Source organism: Ammospiza caudacuta, chromosome 7, assembly GCF_027887145.1.
Source record: "Ammospiza caudacuta isolate bAmmCau1 chromosome 7, bAmmCau1.pri, whole genome shotgun sequence".
NCBI lineage: Eukaryota > Metazoa > Chordata > Aves > Passeriformes > Passerellidae > Ammospiza > Ammospiza caudacuta.
The window spans coordinates 29310496-29335789 of record NC_080599.1 but is presented as its reverse complement, the minus strand read 5'-3'; the positions used below and the strand labels follow the sequence as shown (position 1 = coordinate 29335789).

General features: G+C 36.3%; 1 protein-coding gene across 4 annotated transcripts in view; it reads right to left on the bottom strand.

Annotated features, from left to right (window-relative positions):
* Positions 1-25294, bottom strand: part of COL11A1 (collagen type XI alpha 1 chain) — a 124123-nt gene that overhangs the window by 37588 nt on the left and 61241 nt on the right. For all 4 annotated transcript variants that reach the window (XM_058808980.1, XM_058808982.1, XM_058808979.1 and 1 more), the window contains 19 exons: positions 25147-25200; positions 24638-24682; positions 23461-23514; positions 21296-21340; positions 19640-19693; positions 19515-19559; positions 16723-16776; positions 15703-15810; positions 13094-13147; positions 10041-10094; positions 7879-7923; positions 7695-7748; positions 7561-7605; positions 5180-5233; positions 4306-4359; positions 2812-2865; positions 1772-1879; positions 901-990; positions 582-635 (listed from right to left, as the gene is read on the bottom strand). In XM_058808980.1, the coding sequence (XP_058664963.1) occupies positions 582-635; positions 901-990; positions 1772-1879; positions 2812-2865; positions 4306-4359; positions 5180-5233; positions 7561-7605; positions 7695-7748; positions 7879-7923; positions 10041-10094; positions 13094-13147; positions 15703-15810; positions 16723-16776; positions 19515-19559; positions 19640-19693; positions 21296-21340; positions 23461-23514; positions 24638-24682; positions 25147-25200 (1125 nt within the window). The remainder of the gene's footprint in view (positions 1-581; positions 636-900; positions 991-1771; positions 1880-2811; positions 2866-4305; positions 4360-5179; positions 5234-7560; positions 7606-7694; positions 7749-7878; positions 7924-10040; positions 10095-13093; positions 13148-15702; positions 15811-16722; positions 16777-19514; positions 19560-19639; positions 19694-21295; positions 21341-23460; positions 23515-24637; positions 24683-25146; positions 25201-25294) is intronic.

The following is a 25294-nucleotide window of genomic DNA, read 5'->3' as shown; positions in this document are numbered from 1 at the left end:
TAAGTTCAGCCTGGGAGGAAGGGAAGGTGGGGAGAAGGTGTTTTCAGACTTGTTTTTGTTTTTCCTTATCTATCCTATTCTGATTTGATAGAAAATAAACTAAACTCATTTCCCCATTCTGTTTTGTCCATGATATAACTGGTGGCTGATCTTCCTGTCCTTATCTTGACTCACAAGCCTTTCAGGGTATCTTGTGTTCTCCTGTCCAGCTGAGGAGGACAGGGACAGCACAGTTTGGTGGGCATCTGGCATGTAGCCAAGGCAAGCCCACCACAACAGCATGAGTCACTATCCATGGATTTTTCCACTGTGGAAAACCTCTCTTATCTCAAACCCAATTTGACATAAGTGTCAAGTGACAAGAGCAGTAAGTAATTGTCATAACTAAATCGAGTGGCAGAAGGATTCTGATATTCTCTACCTCCATATCCATGCATGCTCATTAGTATGGATACTTAGTTAAGTCTGATCTGTCTGCTGTTTTACAGACTGTGTTAATGAAAACATCCCAGCATCTAAAGAAGAAAAAGGTTATTAGATAATATTGTTTATATTTCCATAGAATTATTATGTTTACTTACCATTGGGCCAGGTGGACCCTGTGGGCCTTCCCCCCCTTTCAGACCAGCTGGACCCTAAAAAATGGAAAGGAAATAAAAAGCTTGTCTGGAAAGTTCAAGAGTACTTTTGCAACACATATAATAGGAAACATGTAAAGATCCAAAGAAACAAACCTGAATAAATTCCTTACTTCTTATGTAGCCAATTATATTTTTATCTGTTCTTTTATTGTATTTGTTTTAAGTACAGTAGGAGACTTAATAAATAAAGAAATTCATACATTGTTTCTTTCTTTTAGAAATATCATGGCAATCAATTGCTCTAGAGCTTATATCATACCTGAGCACCTGGAAGCCCTCTCTCCCCAGGGAAGCCACGAAGACCTGCTGGTCCATCTTTCCCAGGAATGCCTTGAGGGCCTGGATCACCCTGGGAAACATATTACATTTTGATTAAAAATTATGTTTAAAAAGTTATGTGTACAGTGAGCAATGAAAATTAACTACCAGAGCCTAGTTATAGTAATGAAAACAAAGACTGTGTCCCCAGCTATTCACTCACTAATATTTTATCAGTACAGTAGCCTGTGGTTACATTTATAATGAACTTTGGCAAAATACAGCACCAGTTATGGAATATAAATAGTGAAAAACACAACAAGCCGTAAAAATATGTTTAAAGATACATTCAATAAAAAATGTTGATACCCAATTATAATCAAAAATTGAATAGAATTACATAGACACCAGATAAGTAATATTTTTCTTGTTCACCAATGGCAGCCAAAAATTAAGCAAGGAGTTAAATTTATTCAGTGAAATTCTACTTTTCATTCACTACTACACATCTGACTTTAAATGCCAAAGTAAAAATTTCTACCTTGGTGTGAATATGTCATTACTAAGCATGAAATATTGAATATGATTAGTATATTGAAAGCATATTATATGCAGAAGTTTTTTTCTTTTGCTTTTATTACTAAAATATTAATTTTTGGCTTGAAAGAATTCTCATTATTTCAGTGGAAGCAGACTCAGCTCTAAAATTGGAATCGTCCAGTGTTCCAAGTCCTTCTGGGTGAAACCTGCCAATCATGATTTTACACTGTATGTTCTGATTTCATTCTGCATGTCTTCATGATGATTTGAAATGTCACACTGTCAGCACTCTATCTGTCCCTTCCTGCTTGTTCCCCAAAGCCACATCATACCTTAGCACCTTCTTTTCCTGCAGCACCTGGCAGGCCTTGTTCACCTGGGGGACCAGGGGGACCTGGATGGCCTCTTTCACCAATTGGTCCAGTCTCACCAGTAGGACCCTAGGCACATAAGCACAGCTTCAGTCACCTGAAGTTATTTAATGTCTTGAGGGTGTGGGAGGAAGTGGAGAGGAGCAGATTCTCAATATCCAGCTGCTGTGTTACCAAACAGTGCTGCCATTGGTTAGTGCACATTCCTCACCTTCCCTCCAGGCAAGGCTGACTTACAAAATATCTTTGTCCCATAAAATAAATCTTGCATTGCATTTTGCCTGCAGACACGTCTGTGCAGCTTCCAAAGAGTGAAATCCTGACCTTGTTCCTTAAGCACTGAAGCTTTAAAGCACAGCGTGTATGGGAGAAGGTTATAAAAAGGACACAGGAGAGAAATCCATCTACTATTCTTGCCTTGAAACAGTTCTGTACTGTTGCTTTTCTGAATAACAGGAATTGTAAGGCAGGAGAGTTGAAAGATTTTTCTTCAGATTCCCTAGCAGAAAAGTTCCACTGAGGGAATTAGCTAAATAAGCTCTAAATGCTCGATTAAGTTGTAAATTAACAAGGTTAAATCAAATGAAATTTTGATAATTTATCTCTCCACAATCTAAAAGTTACTGAAAATTTTTCTCTGGCAAGAAATTCACACATAGCATTGCTCTTTCTAAAATGGTAGAGAAATGTGTCTCTGACTTCTGTAAACCACCAATTTCATAATCACATAAAAAACCACTGAAACAGCAATTAACCAACAAAAAACCCAAATCAAAACATAAAACAAAATGGAAAGGTAACCCAAATATTTTAATTTTTTTGATGGAATCAGTGATGATTACTAAGTATAGCTTTCTAATATTGTTAATGCAACTTTTGTAACAAAAGTTAATATAACCATGGATATGATCCCTTTAATAGAGCAAAAGCAACTGCCTTATCCATAATATAACCATTAAACATTGGTCTCATGAAGTCAGCTATGAAATGAAATTATGTACCTGAGGGCCAACAACACCACCAGGACCAGGAGGACCAGTTTTTCCTTGAAAACCCTGTGAAAAAAAATGACAGAATATTATATTACCCTTTACAAGTTATAAAAGGGCAAAATTCACCTCTGTGCTGAAGAGGTAAATGAGACATTCCATGTCACACATTCCCTCTGTTCAGAAAATAAAAGAGAGAAATCTTTTTTGTGTGTGTATGCCTAGATATGAAATGCTGATTAATCTCTCTTTCATCTCTCTGAGGTGGTACAGCAGTAAAAATTGCCATCAGTTTTACAGATCTCTCTAGGAGAACTTGATTAGATGAGTTTGAATGCATAAGTGATGCAGCTAAAAAGACAGCTGAAAATACATTTTTACATATGTATATTATGAATCATAAAGCCTGACATAAAAATGCTTTATAAAGAAAGACACAGATGGACTATTAAGTTGGAAGGGCATTAAAGTGGAGGTGAGACAAAAAGAAATTGAAAAGAAATAAAGATCCAGGGAAAATGGTAACTTTTTAACAGCAGACTAAAGAACAAATTTGAGCATCCTGCATTATAAACAATGCAAACAATTGATCCTTATGGTACACAACAGTCTTTGCATCATTGCAAAGGAAAAGAATAAAGAAGGAGCCAATAATGTTTCATAGACAAAAATCACTATCATTGCAAAGCATTACAGTGTGACAATACTAGCAGAAGAAAACAGAGATTTTCAGAGGGATGTGCTACTCCAGGCTCTGTGCTTCTCCTTCCAGCAGTGGAAGTGACTCAGCAGTCACTAACAGATTTCCAGTGAAGCTGGAGCTTCAAACACATTCTGCATGCTGAGAAAATTTCTCAATAAATTCATTTATGGCTTTCTCTAGCCCTGAAAAATCTCAGTGAGAATTTTTATTTTATAATGGAATATGAATAACATTCTGACACACAGAAATAGTGTGTTTTTTAAGGATAGTTAAATTAAAAGTATGACATAGTATTTTTAATTTTCATGCCAGAATTTTTTAATTGTGATTCTTAAATGAGTTGCATAGTTTCAGAATTTTATTTTATTTTAATAAGTTTAATCATTCCTGATCCTAGTCTCCAAAGGTCTTGACTTTTCATTTTTCTAGCGATTTATCATCAATAAGACTTTTTTTAATGCTACTATCTTTGGTACATGGCATTCAGGGAGAAAACTACTGTACAGTAATTATCTGAAAGATCTCAATTTAAATAGAGATCTGGGTATTAATCTCATTTACTTCTAGCGAATATTTAATCTCATTCTGATGTTACTGACTGGACACAGCAAAAAATAACCTCACACCTGTATCATGGGAGGAAAATAAAGCTTTCCCCTGCCCCATCTATAAGAAAAGTACAGTTATGTAACCTCTTGGTGCCAGCCTCTTTCCCTTTTCCCTGTCATCCCTGTTTTTTTGGTTTTGATCCCATAACCATGACCTTTAGAACAACAGTAACACAGCAGAGTGCATTTACTTACAGTCTCACCCCGCTGTCCTGGGTGCCCAGGCAAGCCATCTTTTCCAGGTGGACCCTGCAATTATAAAATACATAAATCAAGCAATTTCTTAGCCATTCTCAAAAAAAGTGTGCAATTAGCTATCAGAATCTCTGCTCTCTGTTTATTTCTAGACTAGTCTTTGGTAATTTTAAACTGCTCCTATATTAGCTAACTAGGATTTTAATAATACTTTTTCCTTGTGTCTTTCCTATAGTGTCTTAACAATTGCTTGGAGAATGACTGTTGCCAAATGCAAACATGTTAAGAATAGATTTCTATAAATTCAGAAATCATGGAAAGTCCATTTGTCTTTGGTTAATGACTCAACACAAATCTAAGCATTTCAGAAGTACTTGATGAAATTTCAGGTCACAGAATTGGAAATAAAAGTAACAAATGCATGGGAGGTGCTTTGTTGCTTTTGTACTGCACATGAGCAGAGGCACACAAGAAAAGCACCAAGACTGGTTCAGGGAGCAGCTCAAATGAGCTGTTACTTCTATATGTTCCTGCTACTAATGAATGCCTCCTTCCTCTTCATTTTTCCTCAGTGAATCAATCATTCAAAGAAAATATACAGCAGCAAAGTAGTATTTTGCCTGAACTCAGTGTGTCATGTGGTCTCTGGCAGGACATACCAGACCTCCAGTTTGGTGCGTTGCTCTCAGTGTCTTCAGAGCTGCACCAATGACCACGTTAAAAATGTCAGCCCAAACACTTAAGGCTCAGCATGAGCATTTTCAATCCATACATAAACCACCCCTTACATAAATTTGCAACTATTTACTTCAGAGGCACTCTACAAAAACTACAATTCCTGTTGTTGCACAAATTTAATGAAAGAGATACTTACTGGAGGTCCCTTTGGTCCAGGGAATCCAACAGGTCCCTGAGGCCCTTGTGGTCCCTGGATTAAAGGCAAACAAACAAGGGAAGTTTTACTCAAGCTGGACTGAAAAGTTTGTTTCAATTATAGAATATAGGAACCCTGCAGGTAATGTCTGGATTTAAGCATAAAGCCTCAGCCACACTGTCATAAATCTTGGTAGTCACAGTTCACATGCACAGACTCTGGAGGGATTTCCTGAAAGCAATAGTGCTTGTGTAGGAATCCAGTTAAAAAAATGAGGAAAACTACTTATTTCAACTATGCTTGCATCTTACCCCTAAAACTGTGCATAATAAAGTAGGAACCAACTGTGAATTTGAAGCACCGTTCTTCCATGTTGCATAAAACAGGGGATTTAGTTAATACTTTGGTCATCTTTTTAACTTCCAGTCAAACATTCATCTTTGGCAATTCCTAAACCCTGAGAATATTTCGAACCAGTACAACAGTAAAAATTCCAAAAAGAATAAACTTTTCAAAGTTAGCTGGGATTAAATACAGCATGTTTGCTATTATGAAAAATAGTTGAAAAATCCCATGATATATGAATGTATTATTTTTATAGTTTTGTATATATACAGATATATGGAGACAGAAAATTTTCATGCAGCATGGTTTTACAAATTTAGCTAAAGATTATCAACTTCAGAACACACAAATATGCTCCATAGGGGGGTTTGGGTTGTTTTTCAATATGCCTTATGTGTGAGAAAATTAAATTTCCTCATTTGTTTCTGGATAAAACATAAAGCTTAAAAAAAAAAAAAAAAAACAAACCCCAAAAAAACCCATCCAAAAACCAAAAGTGGAACTTTATAGAGGAAAACTAATAAAATTGACTAAGCTACAGAACACCTGAATGAGATTGGTCAGTGTCAGAAACTGGGTTGTAGGAACACAACTTGAAGTTTTACATTTAAAGGCCACCTTCTTTCTCAACTATTTCCCCTGTTCTCAAGCTTTGAGGCTTTGTAAGGAAAAATCTTTACATTTTTCTCTTCATTCACAATATGGCTTGCAGGTTTCAAGTCAGCGGACTGACGGATTGTGTGAGAAAAAGCACTAGAATGCTAACAGCATGCTATCAAAATTACATTTTCATTCTTGCTATTAAATTTCATTTTAACAGTAGCTACACAGGATAGATTATTTATTATTTTCATGTTTGGTAGCTGAAATAGTCTCAGAGGAGTAGAGATGACAGTTTTATTTTTTGGCTGACACCCCTCTTGGGAAGCAAATAGATACCTCACACTTATATTACACAAGTGATGAGAAACATGTTGCTTTATGATTCTTCATCTCTTTGCTTTTATCAATTTCTCTCCAGGGATACCTTCATCTTGGATTAATATGCTCATTGTTTTACCCCCACAACTTCTCTCCTTTGCAAACTCCTGGAGTTGTCAGAAAACTTCCACAAGGATCTGTTATTCCCCTTCTGGAAGGCTGCTCTGATCCTCTTCAGTGTAAGCAACCTACACTTTCTTTCTTGGTCTATGTCTCGTTCTCTCCATCCCACATCCTAGCTAATGCCAAAAAAGTGGCATTATGGAGCTGGGGAAAATGCACAAGGAGCTCCCTGCTAAAGAATAACACTCCTGCAAAACACTGGGACTTTGCTGTGGATACTGGGAGAAGAGCTTTAGGCTTCCTCTATGAAGAAGTTTAGCAGTTTAATGAAATATCGCTACAAAAGACAAGTTTAGGCTTTGCAAAAATGCTTTGGCAGAAAGCTCATCCACTTAAATTGACTTGGTTTTCAAGTGCTGCCATTACAAAAACGATTTATTAATACTCTTTTTTCTTTATAGTGCTCTACAATGAGCTGCGTAGTGGATTTGTGTATTGATTGGAAGATAATAGCAAGCAGAAAATTTTGTTTTAGAGAGAACAATAGGATTTCTGAAGCATGCAGAAAATAGGTTGAAGGGAATTCTTAGCTGACCAGAACAAAAAACCTCAGCTACTTCTGGATCTTCTGGATGTGGCTGGAGTGTTTGCTAATCAATGAATGGGCAGTAAGCTGCAGCAGGGAAGGAACTCTGAAGAGGCTGAGCTGTGAGTACACCTGTAATCCACAGGAACTATACAAAGCACATGGATGGAACTCAAAGTGAGCATGTACTCTCTGTGTTCTGTGTGTAACTGAGATACAGTTGGAGGAAACTTTTAGCAAACTTCAGCCATCCTGTTCATAACTTTGTGAAAAGCATCATTGGAACTAAGGTTTTTTTAGTTTGGTTACCCTGGTCAAAGTAGCACAGAGATATGAGAGGGAGAACTGAAAATAAAACAAACCACACTCCTATATAGTGGGAAAAACAAAGATGGCTTTCACAAACCCTTTCGCCTGGTGGGCCAGGAGGACCATCATTGCCTGAAGTGCCCTGGAAGGGAAAGAGAGTACATTCAAGGATTTACATTTATTTAAAAGAAACAGCCTGTAGCCAATCTATACAGTGTGCTTGACAATTACCTTTGGACCTGGTTTACCAGTGGGACCTCTGGGACCTCTTGAGCCTCTTGGACCCTGTCAATTTAACACAGATGCACTTGATGATAAATACTGGATATTATAATCTAATAAAAGTAATTTGTCACAGTATAGTGGAAGCAATTTACACAGGAAAGTTTCTAAATTGCAAATCAAAAGAACTTACTGTTGGTCCTCGCTGTCCTCTGGGGCCTGGTTTGCCATGCAAGCCCTGGAAAGAAAAGTTCACAGGAATCATCTTAGCAGGCACTCTATTTGTGATATAAAATTTTTTTACTGAAGTGGAGGCAGAGAGCAACTCCCTTAAGTTTAAATGTTATTTTACCTTTAACTATCTACTTTGCATTTCAATTTACAGAATCATGGTCCTTGATAAAATTGGTTATCTTTCTGAGTTCACTGGTACTTGTGGCGAAATGCACTAAATTTGCCTGAGAGTCAAATTCTGTCAGAGGCATTAGAACATTTTAAATCACATTAGAATGGTATTGCAGGTGGCACACAACAAGCAGAGTATCTCTGTAGTAGTCTAAAGGACTTGGCATTGTGAACAGCCTCAAAACAAAGTTCCTGGGTTCCCATGGACAGCCCCACAGATTAATAAAGAGAAGAAAGGGCATTTATATTCTGTTCATTTATAACAGAAATGGGCAATGTAATACCTACCAAAATTATGCGCACTTGACAGAGATTCAGAACTTGCCAGAATACCAGTCCTTATTTTTTGCTTTAATATATCTCTTTATCATGCTGAACATTATTTTTTCTTCAGGCTCTGCACTGGAATTGCTGTGTATTGTAATGCAAAGAATCTTAAAATTCAATAAATTACTTTTCAGGTAGAGAAAGGAACCTGATGGCTGGTATTTTGAATATCTGAGGTAAACAAACCAGCAACCAAAAAATCATCAGAGATGTCCTGGCACAAACCTCCCCTTTACAGAAATGAATTAAATGCATTCATCTGTTTTCTTGGCAGGTTTTTTTTTTTTTTTTTACTGTTGGTTTTATTTCACTTATCAGAATAAAATTTATGTGCTGTTTTTGAAATGCTACTCAGCCTGGGATCTTCTCAGGGACAGGGACTGTCTTTCTTAGTATGTGTATGCATGGTAGCATAAAACACCATGATAACCCTTTAGGCAAGACTAACAATAATATCTGATTCTCATTACAAAACCTGCAGTTATGGGCTCATTGATGATCAGCATAATATTTCAGTGTACCAGCAGCTTGATAGTATTAATTACATGGTTAATACCCTAGCTGAGCTTAAAGCTTTATGAATGCCTGAAAACAGATCAATATAGTAAGATTTTCATCATTTTAAGCCTTCTGTTTGATTCTATCATTTTGCATTTTTTGTCAATCTGCTGCCTTTATTAGCAATTGCCTCATTTTTTTACAACATGAACTCAGCATTGCTTTGTTGCTTGTGCCTGTAGATAACAATGCATCTTCGTCTTAGCTAAAATGATACAAGAACAATTTAAACTGTACATAAGTAATGCAAATGCTATTGGATTTCATATATTTAATCTTAAAATAATGAATTTCTGCTATAATAATAATAATAATAATAGTAAAAAATTACCTGTTTGACTTGATGTGGCTATAAGCTATGAATTCTGACTCATCTCTTAATTTCTTCATCTTTCTAACATACCCTGCTATATTCAATTGAATTTTAGAGACCACAGCACAGTGACCCTGTTTTCTAATCTATTTTTAATTGTTATAGTTTGAGGAACATGCATAACACATTTCCCCTCACCTGCTTCAAACAAACAAAGCAGCAGAAGATGTAATTTTACATTTTCTAAAATATATGTAACAGTACACATTCTTCATCTTGCCTGGTATATTTTGCCTTTTTGAAGCTAAGCCTAAAAAAAACTTCCTTGTGGCAAGTCAGAATATTTATGAAATACAAGTTGAATTTCCTTGAGGGTAAATTGCATGGTAGCAGGATAATTCATGGGATACAGGAAAATAGTTCTTGCCAACTCACTCAGCTATACTGCCCAAAAAAAAGTCCAAGCCCTTCAGCAAAGGTGATTTTTATTCTCTTTTTCAAATTATATAATCATGGCACTATGTGCAGCAAGAAAGTGTGCAAGCTCTTGTATATTTAGATTAATACCTTAAAGAATTGCAAACGGTGCCTCAGTATATCCTGTTTTACATAAAGATAGAGGTCCATCTTGAATGTGAAAAGCCTGTTTTTATCATTCTTTAGATAGTAACTTGTATCCTTAGGTTTCAGTCTTTTCCCCCAGCACTGAATTTTAGAAGCTAATAGTGTTATGCAAGAATGAATTATCATACCCTTGCACCCTTCTCTCCATTGGCACCTGGAAATCCTGGGAAACCAGTTGAGCCCTATGTAAGAAATCAATGCAAATGTCAGAGGATATCAAGAGCAAAACAGTGGTAGGGCCAACATTTAATAGGCACATAAAGCACAACTCCAAAGTCATGCACATTGCACATGTCAAACTTGCAACTTCAACAGCTGTAAATAAACTTATGAAAGCTGTAGATAAACTTACCATAACGCCTTAAGTCCAGAAAGCATTAAAAAAAATCAAGATATATAATGGACATTATCTGTCATCTTATTAGAAAATAAAATATTCATTAAATCTTCACCTTTTTAAAGCAGGAAAGCAATAATTAATAAGAGCCCACTAGAAATAACTGTATCATAATGAAGACAAACTCGTTGCCTCACAGTAAGAAAATTATTTTCAAAAATAATTCCAAAAAATGGTAAGGATTTGCCACATACTCTACTCACTTTACTGGGCTGTAAATTAATTAGTTCAAGTTCTTTACTCACTGTAAATCAAAGAATGGACAGTTTCATTTAACTGATCCATGTAACTCATACATAGGCAGAATTTATGAGATGATGTGACATGAAACTGCTCCCAGCTCTATTCCTCCTCCTTTTTTCCTCCCCTTTCCTTCTGCCAACTGCCCAATCCAATGGGAACAGTACTATTTTCTTCTTTGATGCTGGCAGAGAGTTCCAGCAGACATTTTACCTGCCAAGGTTTTAATTTTTCATAAGGAACTTAGGATCAAAGAGGCAATAATCATGAAAAAATATTCTTTTAACTGAGTGGGGATGAAAATGTAGAGAGTGTTTGGTTTGGTTGGCCACTAAAATTTACTAGCCAGAGTCCATGCTGTCACAATGCATCTATGTCTCTGCAGCTTGCTGTTAGCATCTTAGTGCAAGTGAAATGCATATTAAAAAACCCTAAAATATAATTTCTTGGTGCTCTTTGAAATGAACTTTTTTTCTTTTTTGTCCTCTTGTTCTTACTTCTGTTTTTCCTCTAATAAATCTTGTTTTACATAACCATTCCAATTATCTATAAAAGACTTAGAGGCAGTACAACTTCACTAACACAGATTCTAATGAAACCCTTGCTGACATTGACTGGTGGCAGAAAAGTAATATTTTTCTTCCTTCCCTTTCCTTTTGTATTCTTTTTCTTTCATTTCCTTTCTTTCTTCTTAATTCTTCACTAGTTATAACTTTATATAAGAATAAAACAAAAAATTCTAGTCTGTGAAGCCCAAGCATGCTCTTCAACATTAAAAGGCTGGCAAAAATCCAGACCAAACGATGGGGCACAAGTAGTCATGACTTGGTTCTAAATATCTTATGTGTAAAGTGGTTTTTGAAACTGTGTTTCAAATCAAGAGGGACTGGATTAGAGAAAAATAAAAGTGCACTGAAAATTATCAGATAAAAAAACTCTAAAAAAAATCATAGCAAAGAACTTAACAAAAAGCAAGTAAGTATCAACAAAAAGAATTATATCAACTTTCTTGATAATACTAGGACAAGATTTCCTATTTGCTTTACATAGCTAACCTATTTTTCTGCTGTTTTTTTTCTCACTCCCTCATGTTAATTCGAACTGGCCTGTGACTCAGTTTCCAAAGAAGTCTCTAGTGAATTATCTATTGTAGCTGTCATTAGTCTTTCTTGGAAATTTAAGCAAAAATTTGGAAGAGCAACAGTGAATGCAGCTTGAGAATTATTTTCAATTTTAATGTGATAAAAATTTAGTGCAAGGAAGTTCTTGATCAAGTCCTTGTTGAAAAAAGAAACAATCAACTTTTATTTGGAATGTGACATAATTTTTTTTTCTTAGACGTGAATAATGTAAAACTCTATCTTATATTTTTCAAAAGACAGTTCTAAAGGAGAACAATGAGACTAAAATCTCAGTTTAGAAACTGAAGCTAAAAGTCCTGGTGTCTTTCAAGGTGAATAGTTTTCATGAGTACCTTCCATAGATAGTTTTAATATTTTTCACTAATGCAGTGTTCAGTGAATAAGCATTCTTCAGACAGTCCATTCACTTGACTAGAAAGGGTTGAAGTATAGGGCAGAGTGAGAAAAAGACTTTGCTACTCAGGAAGTTGGATTTCATCCAAAAACCCCCATAATTTCAAATTTGGAAATAAAAAGAAATCAAAAGAAGAATAGACCTGAGGACTTTACTGGAGGTTGATTGTTCAGATGTATAGGAGTGGTAAAGGATTCTTTTACTTGTGATATTTAGCTAGATGGGAATTCTTTGAGAAGGGTTGGAGCTACAATGCCTCCCTAATGGACTCCTTTATGCAGTGAAATGTCTGTGGAAGTAAGATTTTATTCCATCTTTTTTCTTTCTAATTCTCAGAAAAGAGATCCTGCAATTAATTTAACATGCCCATTTCCTAAAGATGGATTAGGATGAACTTGATAGAAATTTGTTTCATAAAAACGTTTTAAAGCAGAAGCCCCCGTGTGGTTTTCTATTGTAATCCAAATATGTAAAGTAGCTGAAAGATAAATATAAGCCCTTAAATTAACTAAGGATTGTGTTTTGTCATGTTTGTCTTAAAAGAAACTAAAGGAAAACATGAGGAAAATTGTAAATTATATGTTTTAAAGAAATATTGTTTATTCCATGGAAGAAACGATAATCACACAAATGGACTCCCTGCAGCACACTGAAAATTCCCATCACTACTAGCATCCATTTAGTCAATATAGTGCCTATTCTTTTTCAAGAATGTCAGCAATTCCTTCCTTTTCCAATTGTTTAGTGGGTGCCAGTCTGATGCTGGCACAATGCAGCTCAGGACAAGATGCTAAAGGGTACTATATTAAGAAGAGTTAAGAGACAGTTCTCCATAAAGAGCCTGACCTAGGGGTCGCACTGTAGAAGATTTTACTTTGTCAAAAAAGAAAATGAGAAAAATGGCCCTTTCTTTGATATCCACACCCTGCTTCCCCAAACACAGAAATGAAATAAGTGCCATTGTGACCAGTGTCAAAACACTCAATATACAGCTCATTTCCAGCTCACCTTTGGACCTTGTCTTCCTGGATATCCTGGCAGTCCGGGTACACCAAGCTTGCCCTGCAATGAGAAGGCAGTGTTAAATTTTACTTTACACTCCTTTGAGGTTCAGCAAGTTTCTATACAAAATATTTTTTCCCCAACATAGAGCGATGATACTCCATGGAATACAATATTAAATTAAATCAATTTCTCATTTTTACAATTAATCACCAATGGGCTTAGTGCCCCAAACTTAACAGAAAATCCTACTCCAGTTAATGAATACAAAGAAACCAATACCTCAAAGGTTTTTTCTTCCATGAAGCGCTGTGCAGTTTTATGTGGTTGAGATCATTAAACAATAATTATTCTCTAAAAAATCGGGGTGTTAATAGGTTTAAGTGAGAAGAAATTATTTTTAATTTATACAATGTGATCTCTGACTTTCATGAATAGGCATTCGAAGAATCAATTCTTTTCTTGAATAGTTCTAAACTGAAACTATGTTAAATTATACTCCACTGCTTATTTGCTGACAATGGATTTGTCAACAACCATTACCAACTTGTGTTCAGAAAAGACTGATCAGCACTGACATCAACCATTCCCAGAAATGAAATACGGTGCCCTACTCTATTGAGTTGGTCTCTTTAGACCTCTAGAGGATGAGTGGTGGTTTGCCACTTTCAAAGGCAGGGGAAAGCAGTTTCAGACTTTGAAAGATGGGAATGCTGGGGAAGAATTTCTCTATGTTCTAGAATATCAAATTCTGGAGAAGATCTCAATGGAAAAGACAACTGTAACTTTGCAGTAACCATAGATAAATAGGAAGGAGAGACTTGCATGGGGAAGGACATTTTCCCAAAAATGTCCATTGGTAAAAAATACAGTACATAAATAAATATGTACCGTATTATCACATTCATGTAAGCACATGTGTCTGGTGAGCCATTATTGAGAACCATATTTACATTTAAGAAACTACTTAATATGCTGTCAGTTATTTGCCACCCTGAAACAAGCCACATGTATTGCAATGATCTAAATGTTTTGCAACACGACAGCACATCAAACTCTTGCCAGATTCAGTGAAAGTTTTGTCCCTGATTTTTTGGGTCAGCAAGCCCAGTTGCCTAGGTTGTGACTGTGAATACAGAATTTTTTTTTATTATGAGCTCATTTCTGATATGTTCAAATTTTTTTGGCACCCTACTTGAGATTTCATTAACCAAGAAAATCCAGCTTTATACCAACTTGGGAAATAGAGTTTTCTTATAATGGAATCAGAACACAGAGAAGAAGAACTATTGTGGTAATTTCATTACTTTCCTTACAATAAAAGTACTTTTGCATTAAATATATCATATGATGACAGGGGAACAAGACATCTGCTCTTACAGACTTTCCAAATGTAGTGAGAAGACCTAAAAGTTCACAACTACTCCAGTTTTTACACTAAAATAAATATCACAGGACTAGCACCAAAGACTTCCTCTCTGACCCATTACATTCTGGTCAAGTATCCATAGAATATCCAGAGAAGATGTATGCCTTCCAGTGGGTAAGAAAAGCTGTAAATATTTCCAAATGGGTCTAAAATTCAAAGGCCTGCTAATAGTGTTATTAACTCCAACATTTTTTCAAATATCTTCTGATCTTTAGGGCTGACTTGTATACTGTGAGAGTCCCAAATATGTCACAGTGAAGAATAAATGGATATGCTGTATTCATAGCAAGCAATTTGAATAAGAACTAAAAATAACTCAAATTTGAATTTAAAATCTACCAACTATTTTAAAAAAGGATTGTTTTGTTTAGATTTAGTTTATGCATCCTCTGTCCTATTTTTTCAAGAGAAAACTAGAATTGAAGCTATAGTTCACCAAAAAAAATCTAAAGGGAAATATTTTCATCAGCATCTTCTCACTTAAGTGATATATGCTTACACTTATATATATGTAGCATACACATTTTTGAACCATAATTTTATGTTATTTTATATTATCTTATATTATCATACTTCTCCAGTTATTTATATTACCATTGCTGAAATCACCTTTCCTTTCTGACAGTATCCACACACACATTCTCAGCTTCCTCTTCATCCTTTATACCAAACTCAAATGGTCATTGTTGAAGCCAGGATTCTACAGAGATTTGTGCCTTGCACTTGATTTCTCTTTTTTCACCACCCTTTCATCAGTCCTCCCCTTTCCCTTTTGCTAATCCTATTTTGGATTTCTATTCAGGCAATGTTTTCCATTTAAAAAAATTTCCAAGTCACCGTCTGTTGTACTATGACTCAATATGAATTCACTCTTCAGCAGCACCTTTATCCTCCTTTGTGCCCAGCTATTTTATTTGCATTGTGTTTTCCACAGCTGGCATGCACTGTATGTAATTTGGGATAAGAATGGAGCTGCCTTATGTACAGGTGGAGTACTACAATGCCTCTTTGCATACTTACAAGATAAGGATTCTCAATCCTTGATCAAATGGGAACTCCAGTGGTCTGCAGTAGTGTCACAAAAAGATTTTCCAGACCTGAAGGCTTGTTTTTCAGTGATGGAGGTTATGGATTCCAGCTTTGTTATGAGGCAATGGCATGTTTATGTTGATTTCTGGCTACTGACCTTTTCCCCAGCTGGACCAGCAGCACCTGGGTCCCCAGATGGACCTGCTCGACCTTTTGGACCTTCTGGGCCATCTTCTCCTCGTGGGCCTGGCTGACCAATTTCTCCCTAAAATACATCATCTTATAAATATGGAACAATATTCATGAATATATTGGAAAGAATACCTACAATTACTTAAAAATAATTTTTCAGTAAATCTAAACAGGGAATAGAATTGTACAATATTTTGGGTTGGAAGGAACCTTTAAATGTCATCCAGGCTTCCTGCAGTGCACAGGGACATCTCCAAATAGATCAGGTTGCTGTAAGCCCTGTCCTGTTTCCTACTAGCGAAATATCACTACTTATGTTCATTATATAAATGCAAATATATAAAAATTAGGCAGTGAATGTCACATTCAGAGTGTTAGAGTCTAGTTGTCTTGCTTGAAGACAGCTGCATTTGGAAGCTGTATTCTTATTTTTCCTTTCCTAAATTTTTGAGAAGGCACCTTGGCAGTCCAGAGGAAGAATATTGTCATTATCTAAGTACTTATGTGGCTACCATCTTCACAGTTATTTATGTACACACACTACAGATACAGGCCAGGAGCCTCTTATGTAAAGCTTTTTGACAACCTCCACAACACTTCCTAAGAAAGGAAGTAATTGCCCATTGGGCTAAATAAATAGCAAAATGGCAGGCTGGAATGGAAATATCTTTATCCTAGACAGATAACTTTTCCTCAGGAAAATACTCAAGATTTTGGAATCTGGGAAAGGCAATTCCATAGGAAGAAGCTCAGTGAAAAGGATATTCAAGACTGACATTCTCCTCCTCTTTATGATTGTTCCATTTTTGATTCACAAGAACCATATCTCTGGATTGAATTTGTGCATGCACAGAGAATAGGAATATTTTAAAATACTAGCCTTTGTTTTATGTTTGGTTTAAGTATATTTGTTCACTTCCGTGATCCTTTCAAAACAATAAAATTTAAACTTTTAAGAATACATAGGTTATGAATAAATGCTTACCCGGTCACCTTTAAGACCCATGTCACCTTTAAATCCTGGAAAACCATCTTCACCCTGAAAAAGGCAGAAACACCTGTAAATTGGTCTCCATGCTGAAGTACAAGCACAGTACTCAGACAAATTGCATTTACACATGTGTGTGTTCAGGTACAAGCAGAAATTTCCAGATGTGTTCAGCAGAGTTGTTTATGTCTTGCTCAACCATAAACTGATCAGCCTTTGGTTCTCTCTTTCTGAAGTTTAGTAAGTCCAAGTGCCAAGCCCTGCATAGTGGCCCAATCACCCCCTGCAATGCATAGTAAAATATTTTGCTATGATGCTATTAGTTTTCTGTATGCTAAAGTAATGCTGCTGATTTCAAATCTGAGGAATATTTGGACTGTCAATAAAACCAGGAGAGAGTGACAATGTGCACATGTGATATTATTGAAGAAAAAAAAATATAAAGAAGCAAGAAATCTTTGTATTTTATCCTCATGAGGATTATGCTGTTTGCATTCCCAGGCCCACTAAATTTTATCTTCGCCCTGATCACCGAGTGAGATGGATTTCAGGGCTAAAGCCCTTTTGAATTTAGAAGTAGTCGTAGAATATGCAACAAAGGGTGATAGAAAGGGTGATAGAAGTAGATCAGGTAGTGGTAAACGACTCAAAATAGGCAAGGAGGCATCAAAAGTAAAAAAAACAAAAAAAACAAAAAAAAAAAACAAACAAAAAAAAACAAAAAAACAAACAAACAAACAAAAAAAAAACCAAAAAAAAACCCCAAACAAACTAAAACAAAACAAACCCTTCCAAAAAAAACCCAAAAAAACCCACAAAAAACCCCAACCAACCAACACAACCCAACCAAACAAATAAAAAAAATAAACCCAAAACAAATCTAACATGTAAATACTGTTTTTCAATAAAATGTGTTAATGCAAAAAAACCCCAAAAGAGGTGACACTATAATTTATTGAAAAAAAAAATACCAAAAATCAGTCTAAAAGCAGTTGTGCCATGCTTTCTATATGATGAAACAAAGTTTTATGTGATCATCTTATATTTCCTAATTTTAAATTTAAAGGTGGCTTTTCTTAATATTTAGAAAGAAATGAAAAAGGCAGTGTGAAGAATACATCAAAAAAGCTTCAGTTGTAAAAGTTGCTTGGTTCTGGCCAGTAATAATTACATGAGAACCCTTAGCAAGGACTGACCACGTGCCAGCTACTGACCAAATGGCTGCCAAATGAGCTGAAATTCTTCTTCAGCTTTCACAGTGAGGTTCCTGCTATTGAGATCTACAAGAACTGACTTTATTCTGTGTAGGAGGAGAGAGCTGAATAACAGAATTTTTTGCTGGTAACAAAAGATAAAATACCTAAAGAGTTCTAGTCTCATTTACCGGTCAGTACAGAGATAGGCCTCCTCTGATACCCCTGGACAATCATTCTGGATCTATGGGAGCTTCCCTGAATGATAAGGTTATTTATTTGGTTCTCTTGCACTGCTCTCCCCCATGCAATGCAGCTGAACAATTTCAGTACAAAAAGGCCTGTGAACACACATCTAAAACACTAAGAGAACAAAGGATGAAATAGCTTTGCGTGACCTTTGGAGGTATTTGGTAGAATTCACTGTCTTACTGCAACTGTGAGATCAGTTTTAGGAACACAGAAGCATTGCAGACATTGTGCTAATCAGTATTCATTGATATACACAGATATATATATACACACATCTATGAACTGTATTTATATATAAGTCCTGTATTTTGTCCAAGCGGGATATTAATCATCCAATAAAGCACAAGACAAATCTGGGGTTTTGAACTGTCCAGTCTCCATGGATGTTAAACACACACTTTTTCAGCTTAGATTTAATGAGCAACTCTAAAATGAGCATGCAGCCTAGACAAACTGTGGTTTAGGAAGGCTTGAAAATGTACAGCAGCTCTTGGCATCTGAGTCAAGTTCTGAATCCAGGCTTTTTGGCAAGACGGAGTCTTCTGCTTTAGAAATATCTATAAATATCTGTAGATCATGTATCTATCTATATATAGATATATATACTAGCCAGCAGAGCCACAGGAGTGATTTGCCTGTGTGTTCAGGAGGAGTATGACTGATGGAGTCTGTTGTGTGTCTCTTATTTTGAGTGCTGAAGGAAGTGTGACTGTAAACCAACACTGGCTGTGGTTTCAGCCACCACAGACCATCAGGAGTCAGCCCAGACCACAGTGGTTGGTGTTTGCTCTAGGAAGAGCTCTACACACAGAATTAATGGCATCAGGGGAAATAAGAGCTTTCTTCACATTCATATACATGGATCAGACTGGGGCTGTCCATCACTTCAGCAAAGCCAAAGATCTGGGACAAAATACCTTGATCCTAGAAATCCATTGACCAATGTACATAAAAAATACAGATCTATTTTATGGCTCTATCAAAACAGATAAAAAAAGTATTGTCACCACAAATCTCTCTGATGCACAAGCCTCTCAATATCCACTACAGTATCTACTAATAAGGGAGGTGATGTCTAATTCTCTACTCAAGGCCACTTTAGAGAGAAGTTACCTACACTGGCGCAAAGAGGATTGAAAACCATTCTAAAAAATGAAAGTTTTAGATTCACTTTGTACCAGTGTAAATAACCATGAAGGTCACTGATTTAGGCACCAGGCTTGGTATGCCTTTAGGGAAAGGCAAAAATAAACTCACTGCTGCGAGATAAAGCACACTGCAGTGAAGGAGACAGAAGAGGCTGCAGTGTAAAAAGGGAAAAGAATTAACTGCAGTCAGATTTACCTTTTCACCTTTGGATCCCTTGAGCCCACGTACACCATCAGCACCCTAAAGGAAGAATATAAATAATTACCCACATGCATATATTCAAAAGGTGTGAGAGGAGGAATCCAATAATTAAATCTTACCTTTACACCACGAGGACCTGGATATCCAATTGGACCCTGAGGACCCGGAGGCCCCTAAAATACATTAAAGCAAAGAACATTTGTTTGTACAGTTTTTGGTTAGCAAGCAGTTCTCTTCAGAATCTAATCCTTATTCTTTCAGTATAATGTATGAGACAGCAAAATAACACTGGGCTGCCTGCCACTAAGAAAAGTTAAGGCATTAAAAAGCACCATTCAATGTCACCATAAACTATTAATGGAATTGTGAACTAATTGTGAACTTGGATTTAACTTGTATATTTGGGAAGCATATATCCATAATATAAATTATCTGAAACAATAGAAATTGTAAAAAGGAACAAACAATCAGAAAAATAAATATGCCATTTAGAAACCAGTGGTGTTCTATTGAAGAAAATTTATAGGCTAATTATGATGATGTCACAAGTCACAAATAGAGACCAAAATAATGGGAATAACAAAAAATCATGGTCTTAAAAAAAATGAACAAAAATGACATTCCAAGCCTGGAAGCTAAAAGGCTCATGGTGCTACCAATACTGACTGGTGCCTGGATTCTTTTAGTCACATTTTGCTGAGCATTTTAATGATGTTCAGCTTGGATCTATGCAATCTGATGGCAGGGCCTAGAGAAACTGAGTTCTGCGAAGGGTGGAAACCAGGAAGCCTGGAAACATGAACCTCTGAGCTGCTCTGCTGATTCTCCCATGTCTGAGACGGACAGATAATAAAATCTGTTACTAATGGGGACATTGATGGGGTCTTCTTCCTCTCTCCAATGTGCCTTTTCACAAAACCTTTGGACTGTTAACACCTCTGAGAAACTGAACTTTCTATCAAATTTGGCTGAAATGGATCAGTAAATTCAAAAGACATAAGAACTGGCAGATGGCAACAGGCCTTGACTTGCAAAACATAAATGCTGTGTGTAAGTTTTATCTTTTTAAGAAACCAGGATAAAATTCACATGTCTTTTACAGATAACAACACTTTGGACAAATATAATACGCTGATGTCAGTGGTGCTGTACTTTCTGAAATGTCCTTTTAATTCACTCATCCTGTCATCCAGGATACCTTTTAGTATTGCCCCTAAAAACTGAAACTGAATTCAAGTCCTATAAAGGGTGCTATTCTGGAAAAATAAGGGTCAATACTGAGTAAGCAGAACACTTTTTGGAGCTCTACGGCCTTTCAGGGCTTCATAAGATTGAAAAAAATAATTTACACTGACATTGAGTTGAAGATGACCTAAAAAATGCATGGTCTCTGCATGTAGTTTTATACCTTCAAACAAAGCAAGTTCTGAAGAATTTTTGTGAGTACTCCATACAACAGAATTTAAAACTCAAAATATCTGCAAATTGTTTGTATGAAATGTGTGCAACTTTTCATTGCCACTCCATAAACTCCAAGATGAGGTTTACTTTAAAAGAATAATCTTTATATTATTTACAATCTCTAATTTTTTAATGTATGTTTATCAGTGAAAAGATGCTTTGAATGTGTCATGAGTTGTCTACTGTCTTCTTAAATAGTTCTTGTAAGCAACAAATGTGACAAATGTGTCATAAAGATGAAATACTATGAAAAAGATGGAAACAAAAGTTTTCTTGTAATCTATGTAAATAAATGGAAAAGTTTTCAAACTCACCAATGCACCTTTATCTCCAGACTGACCCTCTTTGCCAGGGTGGCCCTGTTTTGAGAGAAATGTATCTGATTTGAAAAGTAATATTTTTTTAAGGAGTGACATTTTATTATAAAAACACAATTATTTAAACTTTTGAATTTCAGGTCATTAATCACATTTCTTTTATATTAAAATAGGCACACAAATTTTGAGGCAATGTTTTACTTTCAACGCCAATATAATTTACATAACAAAAGAAACACTGGACAATAGTTACATTCATGTCCATATTTTCAGGAATATGCTGAGCAGTTCTTCTGTTTAATTAATATTTCAGCAGTTAGAGGCTTTTAATGTGAGAGACTCTCACCTTTGATTTTGAAAAATAGGTGATTTATTTTGCAGCATGAAGACATTCCTAAAAATATTTTTAAACTATAGAATTTATCAAAAGATTCAATAGAAGGCTGATTTAGTTTAAACATTCTATGTTTTTGTTCTAAACAGTGACTTGATTTTTAAATAAAATAAATTTACATTTTAGACTTTGCTTTATATCACTGACATTAATACTAGAGCACTCAAAACATTAGCCAATCCACTGTTCCCCTTTCTTACAAAATTTGCACTTAAATTGCAAAATTTAAAAGCAATTTAATGAAACTGAAGATTAGCAGATAATTATGACTCCTCTGCAGGAGGGCATGGAGCTGTGAGGAGACACAGCTGGGACACTGCTCCAAATTGACCAGGGAAATACTCCATACCATATGATGTCATACTCAGTAATAAAAGCTCAGGGAAAGAAGGAGGAAGGAGGACATTCATAACCAACTTCCCAGCAAGTGGCTGGCCATCTGCCTGCAGATTGGCAGCACTGAATCAATCCCTTAATTCACTTTGCTTGTGTGCATAGCTTTGTTCCACTTATTAAGCTGCTGTTACCTCAGTCCAGGAGCTTTCTTGCTTTTCCCCTTGTGATTCTGTGCCCTCCCCTGCTGTGGGAGGAGTGGGCCTGTGAGTAGGTGGGTATTTGGCTGCTGACTGGGATCAACCCACCACAGCAGGGGTCTGTGTCAGGCACACACCTGTGCTGACACCTCATTATCTCTTACAGCATTTCCCCTCTGCTTTGAAGGTTTAACAAGATGCAGATGACAAATAATGCTCATGTTTGGAAATTAACATTGGTTCCAGTATACAGGAAAGGATAAGGGGCAACATTCAAATGTTTAGACAATTATCCAAGATACAGACACTCAGCTGGACAATCATTGCACACTTAACATTCTCCACTAAATTGGTACTTTGGCAGGTAAAAGGCTAGACTGTGAGAGCCCTGGGAACAGTTCTGTATTTGCAATATATTTGCAGTGACCTTGTTAAACCTTGCAAAAAGTCAGGTTTAGGAAACGCAGATTTCACCTAAAAGAAAAATTGTAAGGGACAATTGCATGGGGAGGATAGTCAAGGTCTCAGAAATAACATTGTCTAAAGGTTCTTAGTGGTATAAAAAAGTATGGTTTTGCTGCAAGAAAACAAGTGTATGGGCAGGCCATTATGGCAAATTATTCCATTTAAGCTGAATGCCTAAGATATGCTGCTCAAGTGGTTTCACTCTGTTCATGTGACTGATTGCAGCCTCACAGTGAAGCTGAATTTTTTGTCAATCACAAAGCTTGGCTCAGGTATGTCCCAGTCTAGACAATGCAAGAAGCACCTTAAGCACATAACATGCACCTTAAGCCAGGAAGCTGAGAAAGATGCAGTCTGTTGCATGTTTCCTCAGAGAACAAGTGGTGAACATTTTTACAGGTGATTTGCTCTGCCAGACTGACATGGTAGGATATAGTGGAACAGTATTTGGCCCTTTGTGTGTTAGTAGATTATTTACACATCCCTGAAGATGTTGCAGAGGCATTTCAACATCTGGGCCCACATTTTAAAAGCCCACAGATGTTTTCAGCAGCTGCTTCAAAAATGCAATTATTTTAGTTTTAACAGCTCAAATGATATAGGGATTTTAGATGGATTTTATAATGCTGTTGCCAACTAGGACTACCATTGCTTTTCCCCTCCATTTTGTTTCTGTAACACAGGTATCCAGAAGTCACTTAGTAAAAGCAGTATTTCTCACTTAGTAAAAGTAGTTAATCATTGAAAGGATTAAATATTTCTTTACTTACAGGAGGCCCATCAGTACCAGGAAGACCAGGAAGGCCAGGCTTGCCTTGTGGTCCCTAAACGCAGTAACAGACGCACATTTTAAAAACAGCAGCAAACAGGCCCAACACATGTGACCCTAAGAGCTAAGGACATAAAATGCAGTCATACCTAAGTCCCTTGATATGGATATCAGGGATATGACAGAAATAAAACTAAAGCCAGAATGACACTTCCATACCATATGTAAGTAAGGCCAGTTCTTACAATTTTTAGCCTACAAAAATGATCCATAATTTTCAATGTGATGCTTGCCTGAGAGCAGGCTTCAGGAATTACCCTATGAACATGCACACACATGACACAGGTGGGGAAGAGTTCTCCAGTGTACAAAATTAAGTACTATTTAGAATTTCAGGAATAAAAGGATTCATCAATTAAAGTTATCAACAAGTTCAAGAGGCAAAGAGTGCAGGGTACAGAACTCCAGTGCTCATAGCCGAAAAGCCTGGAATGTCTTTGTGAAAGCCTAGGAAATGCAGATATCATGGGACTTTCCATTTTGCTAGAACAGTACTTAAACACACTGACAGGTAAAAAGTATTAATTTCTCCAAAAGAATAGAGTAAAGAGTGAAAAGAAGAAAAATCAAAGAATGAATTGAGCAGGAATTCAGCAAAAAGAGGAGAATAATAAAATTAGCATAACATTCAGTAGTGACATGTTTCAAATGAATAGAAGAGAGTTTTCAAGCCACAAGAACATGTGCAAACAGATGAGGAAAAAGCCACCAAAGGACACTACAGTATGCCAATTACACTGCAGAGTTATGTCATAATATAATCCTTGAAAAAAGAACAGAATTAGACTTGAATAGGTAAAACTTTGTTATAAAAAAGAGCTTAAGAAAAATACTTTTTGCAGCTTGCTGGGAAATTAAGTAACATCCAAGTACAAATTGTTTAATAGTGTAGATGAGAAGGTAATAACACAAAATTAATCCAAAATAAAGGGAGGAAGTTATGCTTGTGAAAAAGAATATATGAGAGGAGAGCCATTGGGTATTAACTGGTTATTAATGTGATTTCAGGAAGATCTAATATTTAAATTTAGATTACTATTCCATAAAAGACAGCAAAGCTGATAAACAAGGTTGTGGCACAGAACTGACTGAAGTAAGAAAATAATGCTGTGACTTACTTTTTCACCAGGAGGCCCGATAGGACCTTGAGGACCAGGAAGCCCCTGTTAGAAAGAAACCAGTGTGAGAAACCAGGGAGAACAATGTACATACATTCACCCTACTAGAGGTCCCTCATTAATCTGTTTCAACACACGGACAAATATAAGTGGCTTTTTTCCCCCCTTACAAGTTAGGTCAGGAGTTTTGTGCGAGTCTTTTGCACAAGCCACTCTTCTGGCAGTAGGTCTGTAACAAGATCCTATTCAGAACCCTCCTCCAGGTGTGGCCATTCCTGCTGCATTCCAGGAACACTGAATGAGTCATTTTTCTCCTGAATGAAAAATCCCTCTGAAAACTTACTTGAAAACTCTGCTTGCACTGCCCTCGGCACATTTGCAGCATTATTTATAAAATCCTTGAAGCTTTATCGGTTTTGCACATGAAAAGCTAACCTTTTGGTAATTTCCACTTATTAAACATTTGCTGCACATAACATCGTGTTTCTTGAGAGTTCTTTTACACTTACTTGTGGGCCTGGAATTCCTTGCTGACCAGGAGGTCCTGGTTCCCCTTGAGGACCCTACCATGCAAAAAAATAGAAGGGCATTAGGTTTGCATTTCTGCACTACAGATCTTCATTGTCAGGACTAAAAGGAGTACAAACTCATCTTTGT